Source organism: Myxine glutinosa, chromosome 7 (genome assembly GCF_964187855.1).
Source record: "Myxine glutinosa chromosome 7, kmMyxGlut1.1, whole genome shotgun sequence".
In the NCBI taxonomy this organism is placed as follows: Eukaryota; Metazoa; Chordata; class Myxini; order Myxiniformes; family Myxinidae; genus Myxine; species Myxine glutinosa.
In genome coordinates this window covers 164,426,728-164,443,891 of record NC_136267.1, presented here as the reverse complement: position 1 = coordinate 164,443,891, position 17,164 = coordinate 164,426,728, and the positions used below count along the sequence as shown (strand labels likewise).

At 40.6% G+C, this 17,164-nt stretch overlaps 1 protein-coding gene across 1 annotated transcript in view; it reads left to right on the top strand.

The window, feature by feature from the left end:
* Nucleotides 1-14,136, top strand: part of LOC137430911 (uncharacterized) — a 36,673-nt gene extending 22,537 nt beyond the window's left edge. Inside the window, exons 6-7 of the mRNA XM_078782762.1 lie at nucleotides 11,119-11,289; nucleotides 13,828-14,136. Of these exons, the coding sequence (XP_078638888.1) occupies nucleotides 11,119-11,289; nucleotides 13,828-13,919 (263 nt within the window). The 3' untranslated portion in view covers nucleotides 13,920-14,136. The remainder of the gene's footprint in view (nucleotides 1-11,118; nucleotides 11,290-13,827) is intronic.
* Nucleotides 14,137-17,164: the final 3,028 nt, after the last annotated feature.

Sequence of the window (17,164 nt, the reverse complement as noted above, 5' to 3'; positions counted from 1 at the left end):
ACTTTCCCTACAGTCAAACATGGAGGAGGTTCAGTGATGTTTTGGGGTTGCTGTGCTGCCTCTGGCACTGGGTGCCTTGAATGTGTGCATGGAATCATGAAATTAGGAGATTACCAAGGCATTTTTGGGTGCAATCTTCAACCCAGTGTCGGAAAGCTGGGTCTCTGTCGAAGGTCATGGGTCTTGCAGCAGCACAATGACCCAAACACACTTCAAAGGGTACTCAGGAATGGTTCAAGACAATATGCTGGACTGTTCTGAAGTGGCCAGCAATGAGTCCAGATCTAAATCCCATTGAACACCTGTGGGGAGATTTGAAAACAGCAGTTGGGAGAAGCACCTTTCAAATCTGGGAGGACTGGAGCAGTTTGCACAAGAAGAGTGGACCAAACTGCCAGTAGAGAGGTGTATGAAGCTCATTCATGGCTATAGGAAGCGCTTGACAGCAATTATTTTGTCCAAAGGCCGTGCTACCAAATATTAAGTCTTGGGTGTCTATAATTTTGTCAATGCTATTTCTTTTCTGATTTAAAAGGATATATTATGTTCAGAATCAAAACAAAGGTTCTGTAATATTAACAGTGAAAGAAAGAATTGTGGAGAACAAATACTTCTGTCAATTTCAACTTATTTTTAGAGAAAAATTTGAGTTATTTGAAAAAAGTGCAAAGGATGCCAATATTTTTGGCCACGACTGCACACGCATACATATATTTACATACATACTGTACATACAGGCATTGATCTAGGCATGGTGACGCCACACACTTCAACAACAAAGAGCAACCCAAACGAAATGTCTGAGGTTTAAATAAGACTGGTTCCTCCAAGATCCTCTCTAACGATGTTCTAATCATTTGCACCTGAGCTGGTGCACCTGATTCTAATTTTAGGTATTTGAAGTAGTGATAAATGTAGGGGTGTACTTACTTTTTCCATATGCGAAATTTGCATTTATGTTTATTTAAATTATACAATGGAGTACAAAATGTAAATGTTTCAGGATATTTGTTACATTATATCACCTTTATCTATCAATATTGTTGAAATAAAGATCAAATAGCTGTATGTTGAAATATGTTGAAAAAGTCAAAACTTTACATTGGGTGTACTTACTTTTTCACGTGACTGTATATAGTTACGGATAAACAGGAGGGTGTTCAGAGGTTTGAAAGATCCCACTCCTGACACCAGAAATGTTACGGCTCTTTCTGTTTTCCACTGATAGGCATCGCCTCTGGATAGCCCAGACGACTGTGTGTCTACTAAAACCTGGACGCCGTTTGCACTATTAATTCTGGCCGGATTCACCAGCCCAAAGTTGGTTTACCGTACTGGTGAGCTAAGCGAGGCAAATGGGGACTGTCCCGGCAGTTATGTGACTGACTCGAGTCAGTCGGCTGAGCGAAACAAACATCACGTAACAGCACTTCAGATCAAACTTAGATAACAAACCTGAGCTGGCAAAATGCCTCAGCAGTCTTATGTCACCATTAAAAGGGACAGAATAAGTCAAGACAGTTTCTTAAATAAATAGCCTTTATTGCCTGTAACAAAAAAAAACAAAGAGCAAGCAAGTATTTACAATGGCAGGCGATGCAGATTATTTACATGCAGATGAGACAAGGAAATTGCAAATATGTACAATAATTACAGCACTCATACATTCCCTCCCCTGATCCTTATCTGCAATGACTGAACACTTTACAGTAAATATGCAGGCATCATGCATCCAATAAGAAAGGGAGACATTGGTGATTAGCAAAAAATGATGGGATGGATGATTGGTGAAAAGATGAGCTGGTAAAGAAATAAATAGATGGGGTAAAGGATGGACCCCGTGCATACCTTACACTTATTGACTTTGGCTCACACGCCCTGACTGAAGCTTGGAAGTTGCTCCCCTCCTGTACCTCACACAACCGCAGCCTCGGTGCTTCCCCACGGCGCTGTGACATTGCTCGCAGCACGTGTGGAAATGTGCCTCCTAACAGGGTACCATCGGTTTCCTGTTCAGTTACAGTGCTGTGTGTTCGTGGTGCATAGAAAATGTGTCTCCTGATGACGTCAGAGGTTCTTGACATTCACAGGTACAAACCGGCTGTGTATCCCGACAGGATGTCTGAGTTTCGTAGATGGGAGAGAGGGTCCAGCAAAGCAGCTAATGTACAAAGGAACACAAAAGCAAAGGTGTGGGGGATGTGAGGTGACGGTATAAGGTAGTGCACAAAGGATGATGATGCAAGAAAGACTGAATGGCAAAGATGAACCGTGCACGGTATGTGACTTAGAAAATGCAAACGATCAAGTAAATAAAGAACGGCACTCAGTAGAGAGCATACCTCCGCCAGGTGAACAGTTAACGTTTTCTACCCCAGGGTAGACCAGAAAATCACAATACAGAATCACATTTAATCAAAATCATCCATCCACAACTTTTTGAGATATCTTGCTTTGTATCGTTTTAGGCCCTATCTCCCCATGGTGAAGAATCACTTTAAAAATTACACTAGCCGGATCCGAATCTTCACCAAAATAGAATCGATTCTTTATTGTCAGACACACAACCTGTCCACAAAGTTTTGTCCAAATCCGTCCATAACTTTTTGAGATATCCTGATATGTATTGTTTTTGGCCCTATCTCCCAATGGTGAAGAATCACTTTAAAAATTCTAGTAGCCGGATCCGAATCTGGATCTTCACCAAAATTGAAACGAATCGTCCTTGTCAGACACCCAACCGGTTCACCAAGTTTCGTCCAAATCCATCCATAACTTTTTGAGATATCCTGCTATGTATTGTTTTTGACCCGATCTCCCAAGCCAATGGGAGAAGAATCACTTTAAAAAATTCTAGTAGCCGGATCCGAATCCGGATCTTCATCAAAACCTAATCATTTCGTCCTTGTCAGACACACAACCTGTCCACGACGTTTCGTCCAAATCCGTCCATAACTTTTTGAGATATGCTGATATGTATTGTTTTTGGCCCTATCTCCCAAGCCAATGGGAGAAGAATCACTTTTAAAAATTCTAGTAGCCGGATCCGAATCCGGATCTTCACCAAAATCTAATCATTTCGTCCTTGTCAGACACACAACCTGTCCACGAAGTTTCGTCCAAATCCGTCCATAACTTTTTGAGATATCCTGCTATGTATTGTTTTTGGCCCTATCTCCCAATGGTGAAGAATCACTTTAAAAGTTCTAGTAGCCGGATCCTAATCTGGATCTTCACCAAAATCTAATCGAATCGTCCTTGTCAGACACCCAACCGGTCCACCAAGTTTCGTCCAAATCCTTCCATAACTTTTTGAGATATCCTGCTATGTATTGTTTTTGGCCCTATCACCCAAGCCAATGGGAGAAGAATCACTTTAAAATTCCAGTAGCCAGATCCGAATCCGGATCTTCACCAAAATCTAACAATTTCGTCCTTGTCAGACACACAACCGGTCCACCAAGTTTCGTCCAAATCCGTCCATAACTTTTTGAGATATCCTGCTATGTATTGTTTTTGGCCCTATCTCCCAAGCCAATGGGAGAAGAATCACTGTAAAAAATTCTCGTAGCCGGATCCGAATCTGGATCTTCACCAAAATCTAATCATTTCGTGCTTGTCAGACACACAACCTGTCCACCAAGTTTCGTCCAAATCCGTCCATAACTTTTTGAGATATCCTGCTATGTATTGTTTTTGGCCCTATCTCCCAGTGGTGAAGAATCACTTTAAAAATTCTGGTAGCCGGATCCTAATCTGGATCTTCACCAAAATCGAATCGAATCGTCCTTGTCAGACACCCAACCGGTCCACCAAGTTTCGTCCAAATCCTTCCATAACTTTTTGAGATATCCTGCTATGTATTGTTTTTGGCTCTATCTCCCAAGCCAATGGGAGAAGAATCACTTAACAAATTTTCCTGTAGCCGGATCCGGATCCGGATCCTCATCAAAATCTAATCATTTAGTCCGTGTCACATACGCTACATCTCTGCAAAATTTCGTCCGAATCCGTCCACAACTTTTTGAGATATTTTGTTCACAAACGGACATACAGACAGACAAACGGACAGACAGACAGGGGTGAAAACATAACGTCCATCCACCTTTTGTGGCGGAGGTAACAACGCTTTGAACATGTCCTTTTCTCCCTCAGTCCTCCAGATTCCCACTGCTTCACCGATTCCCTCACACAGCCTCCGTATTCTGCTCTCCGTATCTCCTCACACCTTTTACTTCGTCCCTCCTCTACCCCATGGGTGGGGCCGCTTCCCTGGCACAATCTGCTTCGGGAGGAACTCGTGAAATGGTACCGACAGCTGCCTTCAGGGCCCTCGTGAGGTGAACCAGTTCAGAGTATGGAATCACAGCGCCATCTTTCGTCAGCGCTGCTCATAAAATCGTTGCGGGGGCCGAGGGACTAATATATTCATCCGATGGTCTGCAAAAAGGAATGTGAAGTGATTAAAAATGATAGTTGGTGTTCCTCACTACACAATCACAATGCAGATCTATCAACACAGACTTTAGCCAGTTAATCGAACCAAAATAACTTCGTAACTATGGGAAGATGTACAGAAGTGGCTAAAATATTGGCATCCTTGCACTTTTTTCAAGTAACTCACAATATTCTCTAAAAATAAGTTGAAATTGACGAAAGTATTTGGTCTCCACAATTCTTTATTTCACTGTTAATATTACAGAACCTTTGTTTTTGATTCAGAACTTAATATATCCTTTTAAATCAGAAAATAAAAAGAAATGGCATTGACAAAATTATTGACTGTCTCCAATACTCTTCCTTCTTCTTATCAATGACCTTCTTTCTTCGACAAATAACCAAATGCACTCATATGCCGATGACTCAACGTTGCATTCCTCTATGTTTTTCCCATCTGCTCCATCTTCCCTCACTCGATCTACATCTCGTTAGATCACAGCCACCTTAGGCTATGAGCCAGACCCCCCAAATTGACCGGTCGGTACCATACAGATGGAGTAAGGCTCATTGTGATTTTTAGCAAGATATATGTCCCCAGATATGAAAAAAAAGTGATAGCAGTGTATAACTCTCGGCCATCTATGCGTTATCACCCGAAATATTATTATACGCCTGCTTCGCTTCGCCAAAAAATGTGATATTTGCTAAAATTGGAATAAATATGTTTTTAAGGACCACAGAGTGCCGAGATCGAGATCGAGATCGTATTTGTTCGAGAGATCATGATAAACCTAGAGTGTGGAGCAAGTTTGCATGCATTGTGAAATATAATGTAGCTGATGTTACAAACCTACTTTAGGATACTAGCTAATACCAAAAATTACACTGAGATACCAAAAGTAGTAGACGAATAAACCTAAAATGTTCAAAAGCTATGTTTCGTTCCAAAATATCAAAATTAGGGGGTATGGTTGAACATATTTTGAACTTTGCCAAAATATGTGCCCCAAACAACCACCATATTACAAAGTAATGATATATTCCAATGCAGTGGTTCCTTGCGAAGATTTTGAGGGGTCAAATGTTACCTTGGGAGTTTTCATTTTTGAAATATTGACAAAAATGTACAATGTGAATTCTGAACTCGAAGCGATTTCGACCACTTTTTCACTAAATTTAACATATTTTTTGTCATTATATCAATATTTTGATAAATAACCCCCACAAATGTTCTATATTTCTATTACTATATTAGTTGGCATCCAGTATGAAAATTATTGGCACTCTGTGGTCCTTAAAAACATATTTATTCCAATTTTAGCAAATATCACATTTTTTGGCGAAGCGAAGCGGGCGTATAATAATATTTCGGGTGATAACACAGAGATGGCCGAGAGTTATACACTGCTATCACTTTTGTTTCATATATAGGGACATATATCTTGCTAAAAATCACAATGAGCCTTACTCCATCTGTATGATACCGACCAACCCCCTTGGCTCATAGCCCACCTCTTTAAATTCGGATTTGCACAAGATCTCCCAGTGGGGCAAATGTAACCAGGTTAAGTTTAATGTTTCTAAAACTAAACTTCTTCCCATCTCTCTCCCTAAAACTCCTCTCAACTCTCCAATCTCCTTTGAAAGTTCCACAATTACACCATGTGATACAATAAACCTACTAGGTATTACCCTAACTTCAAATCTATCCTGGAATCCACACATTACACAAACAGCTAAATCTGCCTTGAAGAAACTCGGAGTCCTGTTCAGATGTCGAAGATTCTTCTCCTCTCAACAGTTGCTTCAACTATATGAAGGATTGATTTGTCCTTGTATAGAGCACTGCGCTCACATCTGGGGAGGTTCTAGCTCCACATACTTACTGCACATAATTGAATTAAAAGTAATTCGACTCATCAACTCTCCCAATCTGACCTCAAAACTTGACCCGCTCAAATTACGTCGCAAAGTTGGCTCTCTGTCTCTTTTCTACAGATATGACTTCGGTTTCTGCTCCCAAGAACTTGCTGCTTGTATACCTCCGCCATTAGTGAGACCACAGAATACTCGACAAGCCACTACATCTCATGATTATTGTGTGGCCATTGGCAACTCAAGGGTGGGCCGTTATGATGTTTGTTTCTTCCCCTCCACTACCAAACTCTGGAACTCTTTACCTTCACATGTATTTCCAAACACTTATGATCTTCCCCTTTTCAAAAAGCAGATTTTCTGCTTTATCAAAAATGATTAGACTATTCGCTTCCTCTTCACTTTTCTATCAATGCCATTTTATTTAGGCTTGGCCACGATGAGGACTACATAGTCCGTGCCCGGAGCCTTCTACATAATATATATATATATATTTATATTGACACCCTAGACTTAATATTTGGTATCAAAGACTTTGGACAAAATAACTGCAGTCAAGCGCTTCTTTTTGCCATGAATGAGCTTCCCACACCTCTCTACTTCTCCACTGGCAGTTTGGTCGACTCTTCTTGTGCAAACTGCTCCAGTTCTCCCAGATTTGAAGGGTGCTTATCCCAACTACTGTTTTCAAATCTCCCCACAGGTGTTCAATGGGATTAAGATCTGGACTTAGTGCTGGCCACTTCAGGACAGTCCGGCGTTTTGTCTTCAACCAATCCTGGGCACTTTTTGAAGTGTGTTTGGGGTCATTGTCCTGCTGCAAGTCCCATGACCTTCTACAGAGACCCAGCTTTCTGACACTGAATGGAACATTGCACTTCAAAATGCCTTGGTAATCTCCTGATTTCATGATGCCATGAACACATTCAAGGTACCCAGTGCTACAGGCAGTACAGCAACCCCAAAACATCACTGAACCTCCTCCATGTTTGACTGTAGGGAAGGTGTTCTTTTCTTTGAAGGCTTCATTTTGTTTTCTGTAAACATAGAGATGATGTGCTTTACCAAAAAGCTCTAATTTGGTCTCATCTGTCCAAAGGACATTCTCCCAGAAGGATTTTGGCTTGTTCAGGTATGTTTTGGAAAACTCCAGTCTGGCTTTCTTATGTCTCTCTCTCAGCAGTGGGGTCCTCCTGGGTCTGCTACCATTTAACCCCCTTTCATTGAGTTGGCGACAGATGGTGTGAGTTGAAACTGGCGTACCTTGTGTCTGAAGGTCAGCTTGTCCAGGGAGGTTGACTGCGTCCAGGGAGGCCACGTCTAGTGAGGTGGGCTACAGTGCCATGAGCCTTAAACTTCCTGATAACATTACGTATGGTGGACACAGGAACATCAAAGTCTCTGGAGATGGACTTGTAGCCTTGAGATTGTCCATGCTTGGCTACAATCTTGTGTCTGACCTCTTCAGACAATCCTCTGGTTTTCTTTCTTTTCTCCACACACAATGACACAAAACAGCAGAATGACTCCTTTTCTCTATTCAAACTGATTGAATGAATGATTTTTATATTGCAGGCACCTGCAACTCACCATAGGTGAGTTGAATTCGAAAGTAAAGGAGAATCACCTGCTTGAAATCTAATTATTTCTAACAACTTCTAAAATGTGCCAATAATATTGTCTGGGCCATTTTAGGATTTCTGTTTGGAATAAGCTAAGATTTAGTAATTTTTTTCATCTTTTTTTGTTTTGTTCCACTGCAAACCAAAGAAATACAAATGTGGATACCAAAATATTTCTTAATTTCAACAATTTTCTGGAAGAAATGGTGCAATATTTGAAAAAAGTGCAAGGGTGCCAATATTTTTGGCCACGGCCGTATTTGGAACTCAACCACAACACTGAAGGATTTATGTGGATTCTCATAACCGCAACAATACATGGAATAAATATGCCATATACGGTATATATATATGTAGTAATTAATTGTGTGCTTCGGCTTAAAATCAAATAATCCATCTTGAGTTACCAACCGTTAATGAGCAAAATAGATAATTTTATTTAATTTCAAATAACTAAATGAATAATTTAGAGAAGAGTATTTGAAAATGAGGGTGTAGGAATAGTAAACATTTTAAAATTGTCATTTAAAATATTTGAATTGGTGGTGTGAGTGGGGAGGAGGAAGAAAGTGGGAGAGGAGGAGAGAATTTGTTTGGGGACTGAATGATTGAAAGAATGAGCTCCGAATGAGTGTCCGGGTTGTGTGGTATTTGTACGATATAGTTTATACGATACAACAAACTATTTAATAATGGTTATAATAGATAATAATGTAATTATTTATTTTGCTCATTAAAGGTTGGAGAACTCAAGATGGATTCATTTGATAATTATCTATATACATTTGATACACCGTATATGGTATATTTATTTCATTTAAAAAGTATAAAGTTTGTTATCCTGCGCTTGCGTACGTACCTGTGCGGACATGTGACGTGTCTGCATTTTTAAAATTCATTTTCTCGGCAACCGTTGGTCCGATTGACACGAAATTTTACCATAGGAGCGCATCCTTCTGTAGTCTATATATATAAAAGAAAGTTTTTGTTTCTTTGTTTGTTTGTTTGTTTGTTTGTCTGCACACGCTAATCTCCTGAACAGTGAAAGATAAGAGGAAACCTCGAAAACAAAAAATGTCGGAACGGGCCCCAGGAAGATTATAGGCTAGGTGGCGAGGCCGGTCGAGGCCACCTCGGCCAGGCTGGGCCCATTTCGCAATTAAAAGCTGAGCTGAATTATAGAAGTCAATCTTCTGCGGCCATGAGTAAAAGCTGAATTATAGTAGTAAATTCATTCAAAAAGAAGTAAAAATGTCGGAACGGGCCCCAGGAAGGTTATAGGCGAGGCCGGTCGAGGCCGCCTCGGCCAGGCTGGGCCCATTTCGCAATTAAAAGCTGAGCTGAATTATAGAAGTCAATCTTCTGCGGCCATGAGTAAAAGCTGAATTATAGTAGTAAATTCATTCAAAAAGAAGTAAAAATGTCGGGAAGGATCCCAGGAAGGTTCTAGGCTAGGTGGTGAGGCCGGTCAAGGCTGCCTCGGCCGGTTTGGTCCCATTTTGCAATTAAAAGCTGAGCTGAATTATAGTGGTCAATCTTCTACGGCCACGATTAAAAGCTGAATTATAGTAGTAAATTCATTCTAAAAGAACGCGGGCAACGCCGGGTGCTTTCGGCTAGTTAATGATAATTTAATGATAATTATGACATCATAGGTCACATAGTACAGGCACCATCTTGGAAAAATTGAAAAACATTGCACCTCTATATCTCCCAAACTGCTCAATGGAAAAAATTGAAACGTTTCTCATTGTCAAGTACTCCCCAATGGGGAAAAGATGTTGTTAACGATGACGTCATTGGTGCCATAATTATGACGTCATAATTCGACACGGACAATGCTTCGTCTGATCACTTTGAAATTTATTGAGCGTGATCGACACAACAATTATATTAGAGAATGTACATTCATGACATCATCACTCACATGGTCTGGCAGCCATATTGGATCAAAGAAAAAAAACGTTCAAAAACACAAGAGTTGGCTTGCACCAAGTTGACTCCACAGGATGAGTATTCTATGAACATCTTATCATTTGTTTAATTGATTGTTCATTTATGCATTCGGACCTTGCAGGAACCAGTGCAACCAAACTTTGTATAGCCCCTCCTTCATCCAGTGGAAGGTCGAGCGTTATTGTAGGATAAAAATAATTGACCCCAGAAAACACCAAACAATTGGCCTTCAGGTATTGTGCTTATACACTGCGTGGGTTTTTTCCCCTCCAGGAGTGATTGAGTAATATGTTTTGTGAAGACTGTATGTTGAGGTTATCGTGATGTGTTGTCAACAACACAAATTTAATTAACATTGTATTTCATGTGTGCCTTTTATTAAAAAGATTGCTTGAATCAGGTTTATTATAACACCTCAGTGTTCATGCCTCGAGTGAGTATGTTGCTTATACACTGCCTGGGTTTTTTTCCCCCCAGGAGTGATTGAGTAATATGTTTTGTGAAGATCGTATGTTGAGGCTATAGTGATTTGTTGTCAACAACACAAATTTAATTAACATGGTATTTCATGTGTGCCTTTTATTTAAAAGATTGCTTGAATAAGGTTTATTATAACACCTCAGTGTTCACACCTCGAGTGAGTATGTTGCTTATACACTGCCTGGGTTTTTTCCTGGAGCAATCAGGCTAGTAATATGTTTTGTGAAGATGGTATTTGTGATACATGGTTTGCAGTGAAATAAATTTTTTATTACAAAGCCTTGAATGAAAATATTTGAAAAATACAGTTAATAAAAGAAGTTAAAAGATGGGAAAATGGTTCAAGTGTATTTTGCATTCCCCAATTTGTCATACAGTAAATATTTAAATGCATATTTCATTGATTTTCTTTGGGAAACGCCACGTACTTCAGCTCATATTCTTATAATGTAAATAAATATAATAAAAAGTGAGAGAGGAGGGAAAAAAAAGAGCAATATTTTTTGTTTAGTTTGCATGCGCACAACCAAAAACCATAATACTTGATGTATGATCATATTCTATAAAAAGATTGATCACAAAGGAAGATAGACAATGAGGTTTGAGAAATGTTTCTTCACCTCTCACTTGTAAACATATCATTACCATGATAACCCTGTATCGGTTGTGCTGAATGATATCAAATCATCACAGATCCAGTGTTTATGAAATTGTAAGATTAATTTGTGGACAATGCCACACTCAGGTTTCAAGTTTTGCCGACTCGATCCACAAAAAGGCAGCTGTGCAGGCTCTTTAAAACGCTTCTTCTTCAACAGCAGCAGCCAGAATTGTGAGGTGTTCAACTACAGTGGTTGTGGAGGCAACGACAACAATTTTGGCAATGCTGAATCCTGCAATCGTCTCTGTGGACAAGGTGAGAGTGCACCTTTCTGCATTATTCCTTTTGCTGCTTCTTTTTATTACCTCCGCCAACAATAGTGGATGGAGGTTATGTTTTCACCCCTGTCTGTATGTCTGTCCGTTTGTCCATTTGTGAACAAGATATCTCAAAAAGTTGTGGACGGATTTGGACGATACTTGTTGGATAGGTTGTGTGTGTGTGAAAAGGACTAATCGTTTCGATTTTGGTGAAGATCTGAATATGGATTCGGCTTCAAGAGTTATTTAATTTTTGAAGTGATTCTTCACCATTGAGAGATCGGGTGAAAAGTGATATATAACATGATATTAAACAAAGTTATGGACGAGTTATGAATAAAGTTGGTGGATGAGTTGGTTTGGTGACAAGAACAAGCCGATTAGATTTTGGTTCAGGTCCGAATCCAGATCCGGCCTATCAGTTGGATACAAAATGCAAACTGGTCACCAGGCGGAGGCATGCTCTCTACTGAGTGCCGTCAAAGTTCCTTCTTCCTTCCTTCCTTTTGCCGCTTCATCGTTACTTGCAAAATCGAAGATTTTTCAAGTCTATTGGTTGGTCTTGTGCGTTATTACTTGTCAAAAAATTTTTTTGGGGACAAGGATGTTGATCACTCCGGTGTGTGTGTGTGTGTGTGTGTGTGTTTGTTACCTCCGCCACCAAAGGTGGGTGGAGGTTATGTTTTCACCCCTGTCTGTCTGTTTGTTACTTGCGAAAATCGAAGATTTTTCAAGTATATTGGTTGGTCTTGTGCGTTATTCTGTCTGTCTGTATGTCAGTCTCTGTCTGTCTGTTTGTCTGTCTGTATGTCAGTCGCCTACGGGTCACAATTTTCAACCGATATTCACGAAACTTCACGAAATGGTAGAGTTGGTCATAAGCAAGAAGCCTATTGTTTTTGGGGTCAAAATGTCAACAGCTCAACATAGGCCAAAGGTCACCAACTTTTTCAAATTTCTAAAATCCGCAATTTTCATCCGATTGACTTGGAATTTGAAGAGGATTTGCATATCTGGTCACTGGATTCAACCACCAAGTATTTTTGAGATCAGCATCGGCCAAAAGGTCAACATAGGCCAAATTTCTAAAATCCTCAATTTTCATCCGATTGACTTGCAATTTGAAGAGGATTTGCACATCTGGTCACTGGATTCAACCACCAAGTATTTTTGAGATCAGCAGAGGCCAAAAGGTCAGCATAGACCAAAGATAAACAACCTTTTCAAAAAATGTTAATCCTCAATTTTAATCTGATTAGCTTAAAATTTGAAGACGATTTGCATATTAGGTCACTGAATTCAACCACCAAGTATTTTTGAGGTCAAAGGTTGTTCTATTGAGTGGCATTCTACTTTGTTCGATTTTGCCAAGTGTCGCTCTATGAGGGATTTTTCATGTTGTCTGTTTGTCTCTCTGTATGTTTATTTGTCTGTCAATCAAATGCCTACAGGTCACAATTCACTCTGCTCATTTTCACTCCTTTATTCCTCTTTAATCCTGCCTCTGGAACAAACTCCCTCACTCTCTTCAATCCCACTCCTCCCTCCAGGTCTTTAAAACAACTGTTCACCACCATCTCTTATCTTCTCGCATCCAAAACCTTGATCTCTTCTACCCCCGTTAATTCACCCCAGATCCACTTTTTCTTTTTTAAATACCGACATTTTCTTTCCGAGAAGTTCCAGCAGTGTCCATGTGTTTTATACTTCAATCGTAAATTTTCATCCGATTAACCTGAGGATTAAAGAGCAATTGCAGAGTACATCATGGAATTGGAAATCCAACTATTTTTGGGGTCAAAAGGTCAAACTTCTAAAAGCATCATTTCTCATCTGAAAAAATGTCCATTTTCATCATATTAACTTGAAAGTTAAACAACAATTGCATAGTTCAACACTGAATTGGGGAAAGCAACTATTTCTGAGGTCAAAAGGTCAAACTTCTAAAAGCATCATTTCTCATCTGAAAAATGTCAATTTTCATCATATTAACTTGAAAGTTAAACAGCAATTGCATAGTTCAACACTGAATTGGGGAAAGCAACTATTTCTGAGGTCAAAAGGTCAAAGGTCAACTCAAGGTCAAACTTCTAAAATCATCAATTTTCGTCTGAAAAATAATAACTTTGATCCGATTGAACCGAGCCTTGATTAATATTGTCAATTTAAGTCTTAATAAAATGGACAATATGATGTATCCATAGCAACATCTTTTTGGGGGTGGGTGGATTTTGTAAGTGTTGCGCTCCGCACGACGTCTTTCTTGTTTTGTTTGTTTGGGTTCTGGTTTTGCTTACATTTCGATTCTGGAAACTTCACTTTTGCTTGATAAGACTATTCTGTGATGAACATCCATTTTGTACCGAGCTGTTAATGATGCAGTTCGCATTGATATGGAGCTGTGAGAGCGATCCAATAAAGCAATCATATATGTGAAGGTTATAATGATATATGAAACCAGAAATGCATACTTATAGCGGCGCTCCTTGTTTGTTTGTTATTGTTTGTTTGTTATTGTTTACATGATGTGCAGGGTTACCAAGTCAGCTCGTTCGATCATTCCCATCACCGAGAAAACGGCTAGCGCTGGCACGGATCCGGCAGGCAGGAGCATATGGAAAATGAGTGATGACCTGCAGTTGCAGCATTGTACTTGCTGCACACTAATAACACAGATATTGTTTCCTTTTGTTGAGCGTGGTTTCCACTTTTAATATAGATGGCGTTTCATTTGCTAGTCCATGTGCAGATTGCAGTTACCGTGTAATAGTCGCATAGTCCTGTACCTTATTCCTGGCTCAATTGCTGAATGATAAATGTGCTTCATTGCACATTGAAATACCGTCAGGATTGTTGTTTTATTGCTTAAATACATCTTGAGTCCTGTAACCATCTATAAAATATAACACATTTCATAGAACATCGTTATAAGAAATTCATTATTGAACATTTCCTTTTTTTATTTTTCCTTTTCTTTGTACATTTTCATTTCCTTTTTCTTTTACATTTTCCTTTAATTTTATTTTTCCTAGAGGAGCGAGGCTCATGGAAGAGCATTGTAGAACTAATAATTAGACAACATCAAGGGAATGAACGAACAGGAAAAAAAAGAGGGGAGGAAACACTCAAACTTGCAAGTAAGATGCTTGGTTGGGTTAGGAAAGGTTATTGGGGAGTTCAAGTGCAGATACAGCAAGGAGGGGTGATGGGACAAAATGGTGCAAACTGTATAAGGTGTTGTTCAATGAAATAGTCATGGAAATAAATTAAAGTAAACGAGAGGTTTTTGAAGTGCATGAGAATTGGAAATATTTTTTTGAAAAAATACGTGACTTTTGAAGCCTTTGCACATGCACTGCGCATGCGTTTTCAGAGACTCGGTTCTGCTCGCTGGGAACTTTTAACCTGCATTTCTCGCGGGAAATCTCTGATTCAAATCGTATTTTTAACATCATTTTCAGCATTTAGATGAAAGAGTGACAATTTCAAAATTTCAAAAATTATTCTGTTCCTGAATGCAAATCAGACTCATGGAAATATAGGAATTACTAGAAATATCCGTGGAGGAGAAGTGTCGACTTTGTATCATTTGCTGTTAGTGCAAGTGAACGGCGCCAATGGATGTAACACACACACACACACACACACACACACACACACACACACACACACACACACACACACACACACACACACACACACACACACAGGGATGGTTCTCTTTTTACCAATATATGCAGAAATCGAATATAATTTATCTTGTGGCACCAGAACCAACTACATATACAGTATATATATATATATAGATATATATATATATATATTGTTGTGGTTTTTAGAACCCTCCACTTTGTAAATTTTTGTAAATGTACCTTATAAATAATCCCCTGTAAATACTCCCATTGTTGGTGTAAAGGTCAAAGGTCGCACCGGAGTTAGGCCATGTACAACACGTAGGACACCATAGGATCTTCTTTAGTTATTTCATTAGTCTATGTTTCAGTTAAGGATCTGTTTCCAATTGTTTGACTGCGTTATATTAATCAAATAACCTAGCCCCCTTCTCCAATTCCTATTCCATTCATATTGCGGCATAAACTGCCCTCCACAACATATTGCGCTACTCTGCTAGCTGCAGTGCCCGTCTCAAGACGCCATTACGCACGCGGTCAAGTTGGAGAAGGGAGGAGCGGCCAGGAACATAGGCGTGGCCCCATCAATGCGTCACGAGGGGAGGTAACAATTAACCCTCGTGACCAATCCCGGCCGAGGCGTGTTCACCGGTAGGCGGAGCAAAGCGGACGCGGCTTAATACGCGAAGCTCACAATAAAAGCGCGGGCGCGAAGCCTTTTTACGGAGATGAACGAGAGAGCAGATGCGGGGGAGAGAGCAGATGCGGGGGAGAGAGCAGATGCGGGGGAGAGAGCAGATGCGGGGAGAGAGCAGATGCAGGGGAGATCGGCAGATGTGAGGAGAGAAGATCGGCCAACGTGAGAGAACAGCGCAGAGGCGGCGCATATAAGAACATTGCACGGAGGATCGTTTGGGACGATCGTTTTTCGATACGAACTGCCGTGGTTTTGAGAACGTTCGGCATGCTATACATATGCGCATTCCCGCCCCTCGCATTTGTAAGGTCCGGTCGCGCGCCAACGACGCCAGCTGCCTGCCATTCTTCGCGGCGGACCCGGAGCCTGGAACCATTTGCCTGGACATTCCTCCCCTACCAGGTACCTTTCGTGTGAGTCTGTCTGTTTGTCCTTGGCGTGTTATATAAGAGTGTATAAGGTTGCCCTATGTCCTTTTTTTTTTTTTTTTTTTTTTTTCTATACTGAATCGAGGCTCGTGAAAGAGCTGACAACCGCGAGGGAAAGACAGCACAGGGGGACCACGAGGGAAAGACAAAGACAGTACATGGGGACAAAGAGGGAAAGACAGTACAGGGGGACCACGAGGGAAAGACAAAGACAGTACAGTGGGACCACGAGGGAAAGACAAAGACAGTACAGTGGGACCACGAGGGAAAGACAAAGACAGCACATGGGGACCACGAGGGAAAGACAAAGACAGCACATGGGGACCATGAGGGAAAGACAAAGACAGCACATGGGGACCACGAGGGAAAGACAAAGACAATCAAAAGAGACCAAGACAAAGACAAAGACCGTTTTGTTTCCTCTTCTTGTATATTCCCTTCTTTCGCTTCCTCTTTTCGATAGTTAATAAACCATATTTGTTCGTCCTTCACTCTTCTTATTCTTTGGCTTCCTCTCGTCCGATCGTCTTCGTCTTTTCCCCATTGAATATCGGTGGCACGATATAGGAACCGCTCAGAATCGGGTTAGTCTTTTTGCTAACGGCTCGAGCCTCGGATTGCTAAACCGCTCGGCAATCTTCCATCTTGTCCGTGGCCCAAGCAGAAGTATCGTCCTGCTTTGCGGAGAGGTTGGCGAAGGTATCTGGGACTCCATTGACCAGTCACCCTGGTCAACCTCAACCCCGCAACGGAGCACGATATCTTCTAGGACTCGGACGGCCAGTGAAATAGATGAGGGGATTAAACCCCCCTCGGTAAGGGGAGTGCCGTAATCTGAGATCCATAACAATTGGTGTCAGGGGTGGGATTTAGAACCTGGGACTAAATTTATTTTGACCAAATTTTGGACACCAATTGTGCTATTGGCCGCAACAATTTTTTTTTTTTTTTTTTTTTGTATACAAGATCGAGGCTCGTGAAAGAGCGAACATTAATCACACAGAAAGACAAACCGACACATAAAACATATAACATCGGGAGCGGTAGACAAGATGGGGAGAGAGGGGGAAGGACACAAACACAACATTTGAGAGCAGGGACCGAGAGACATGG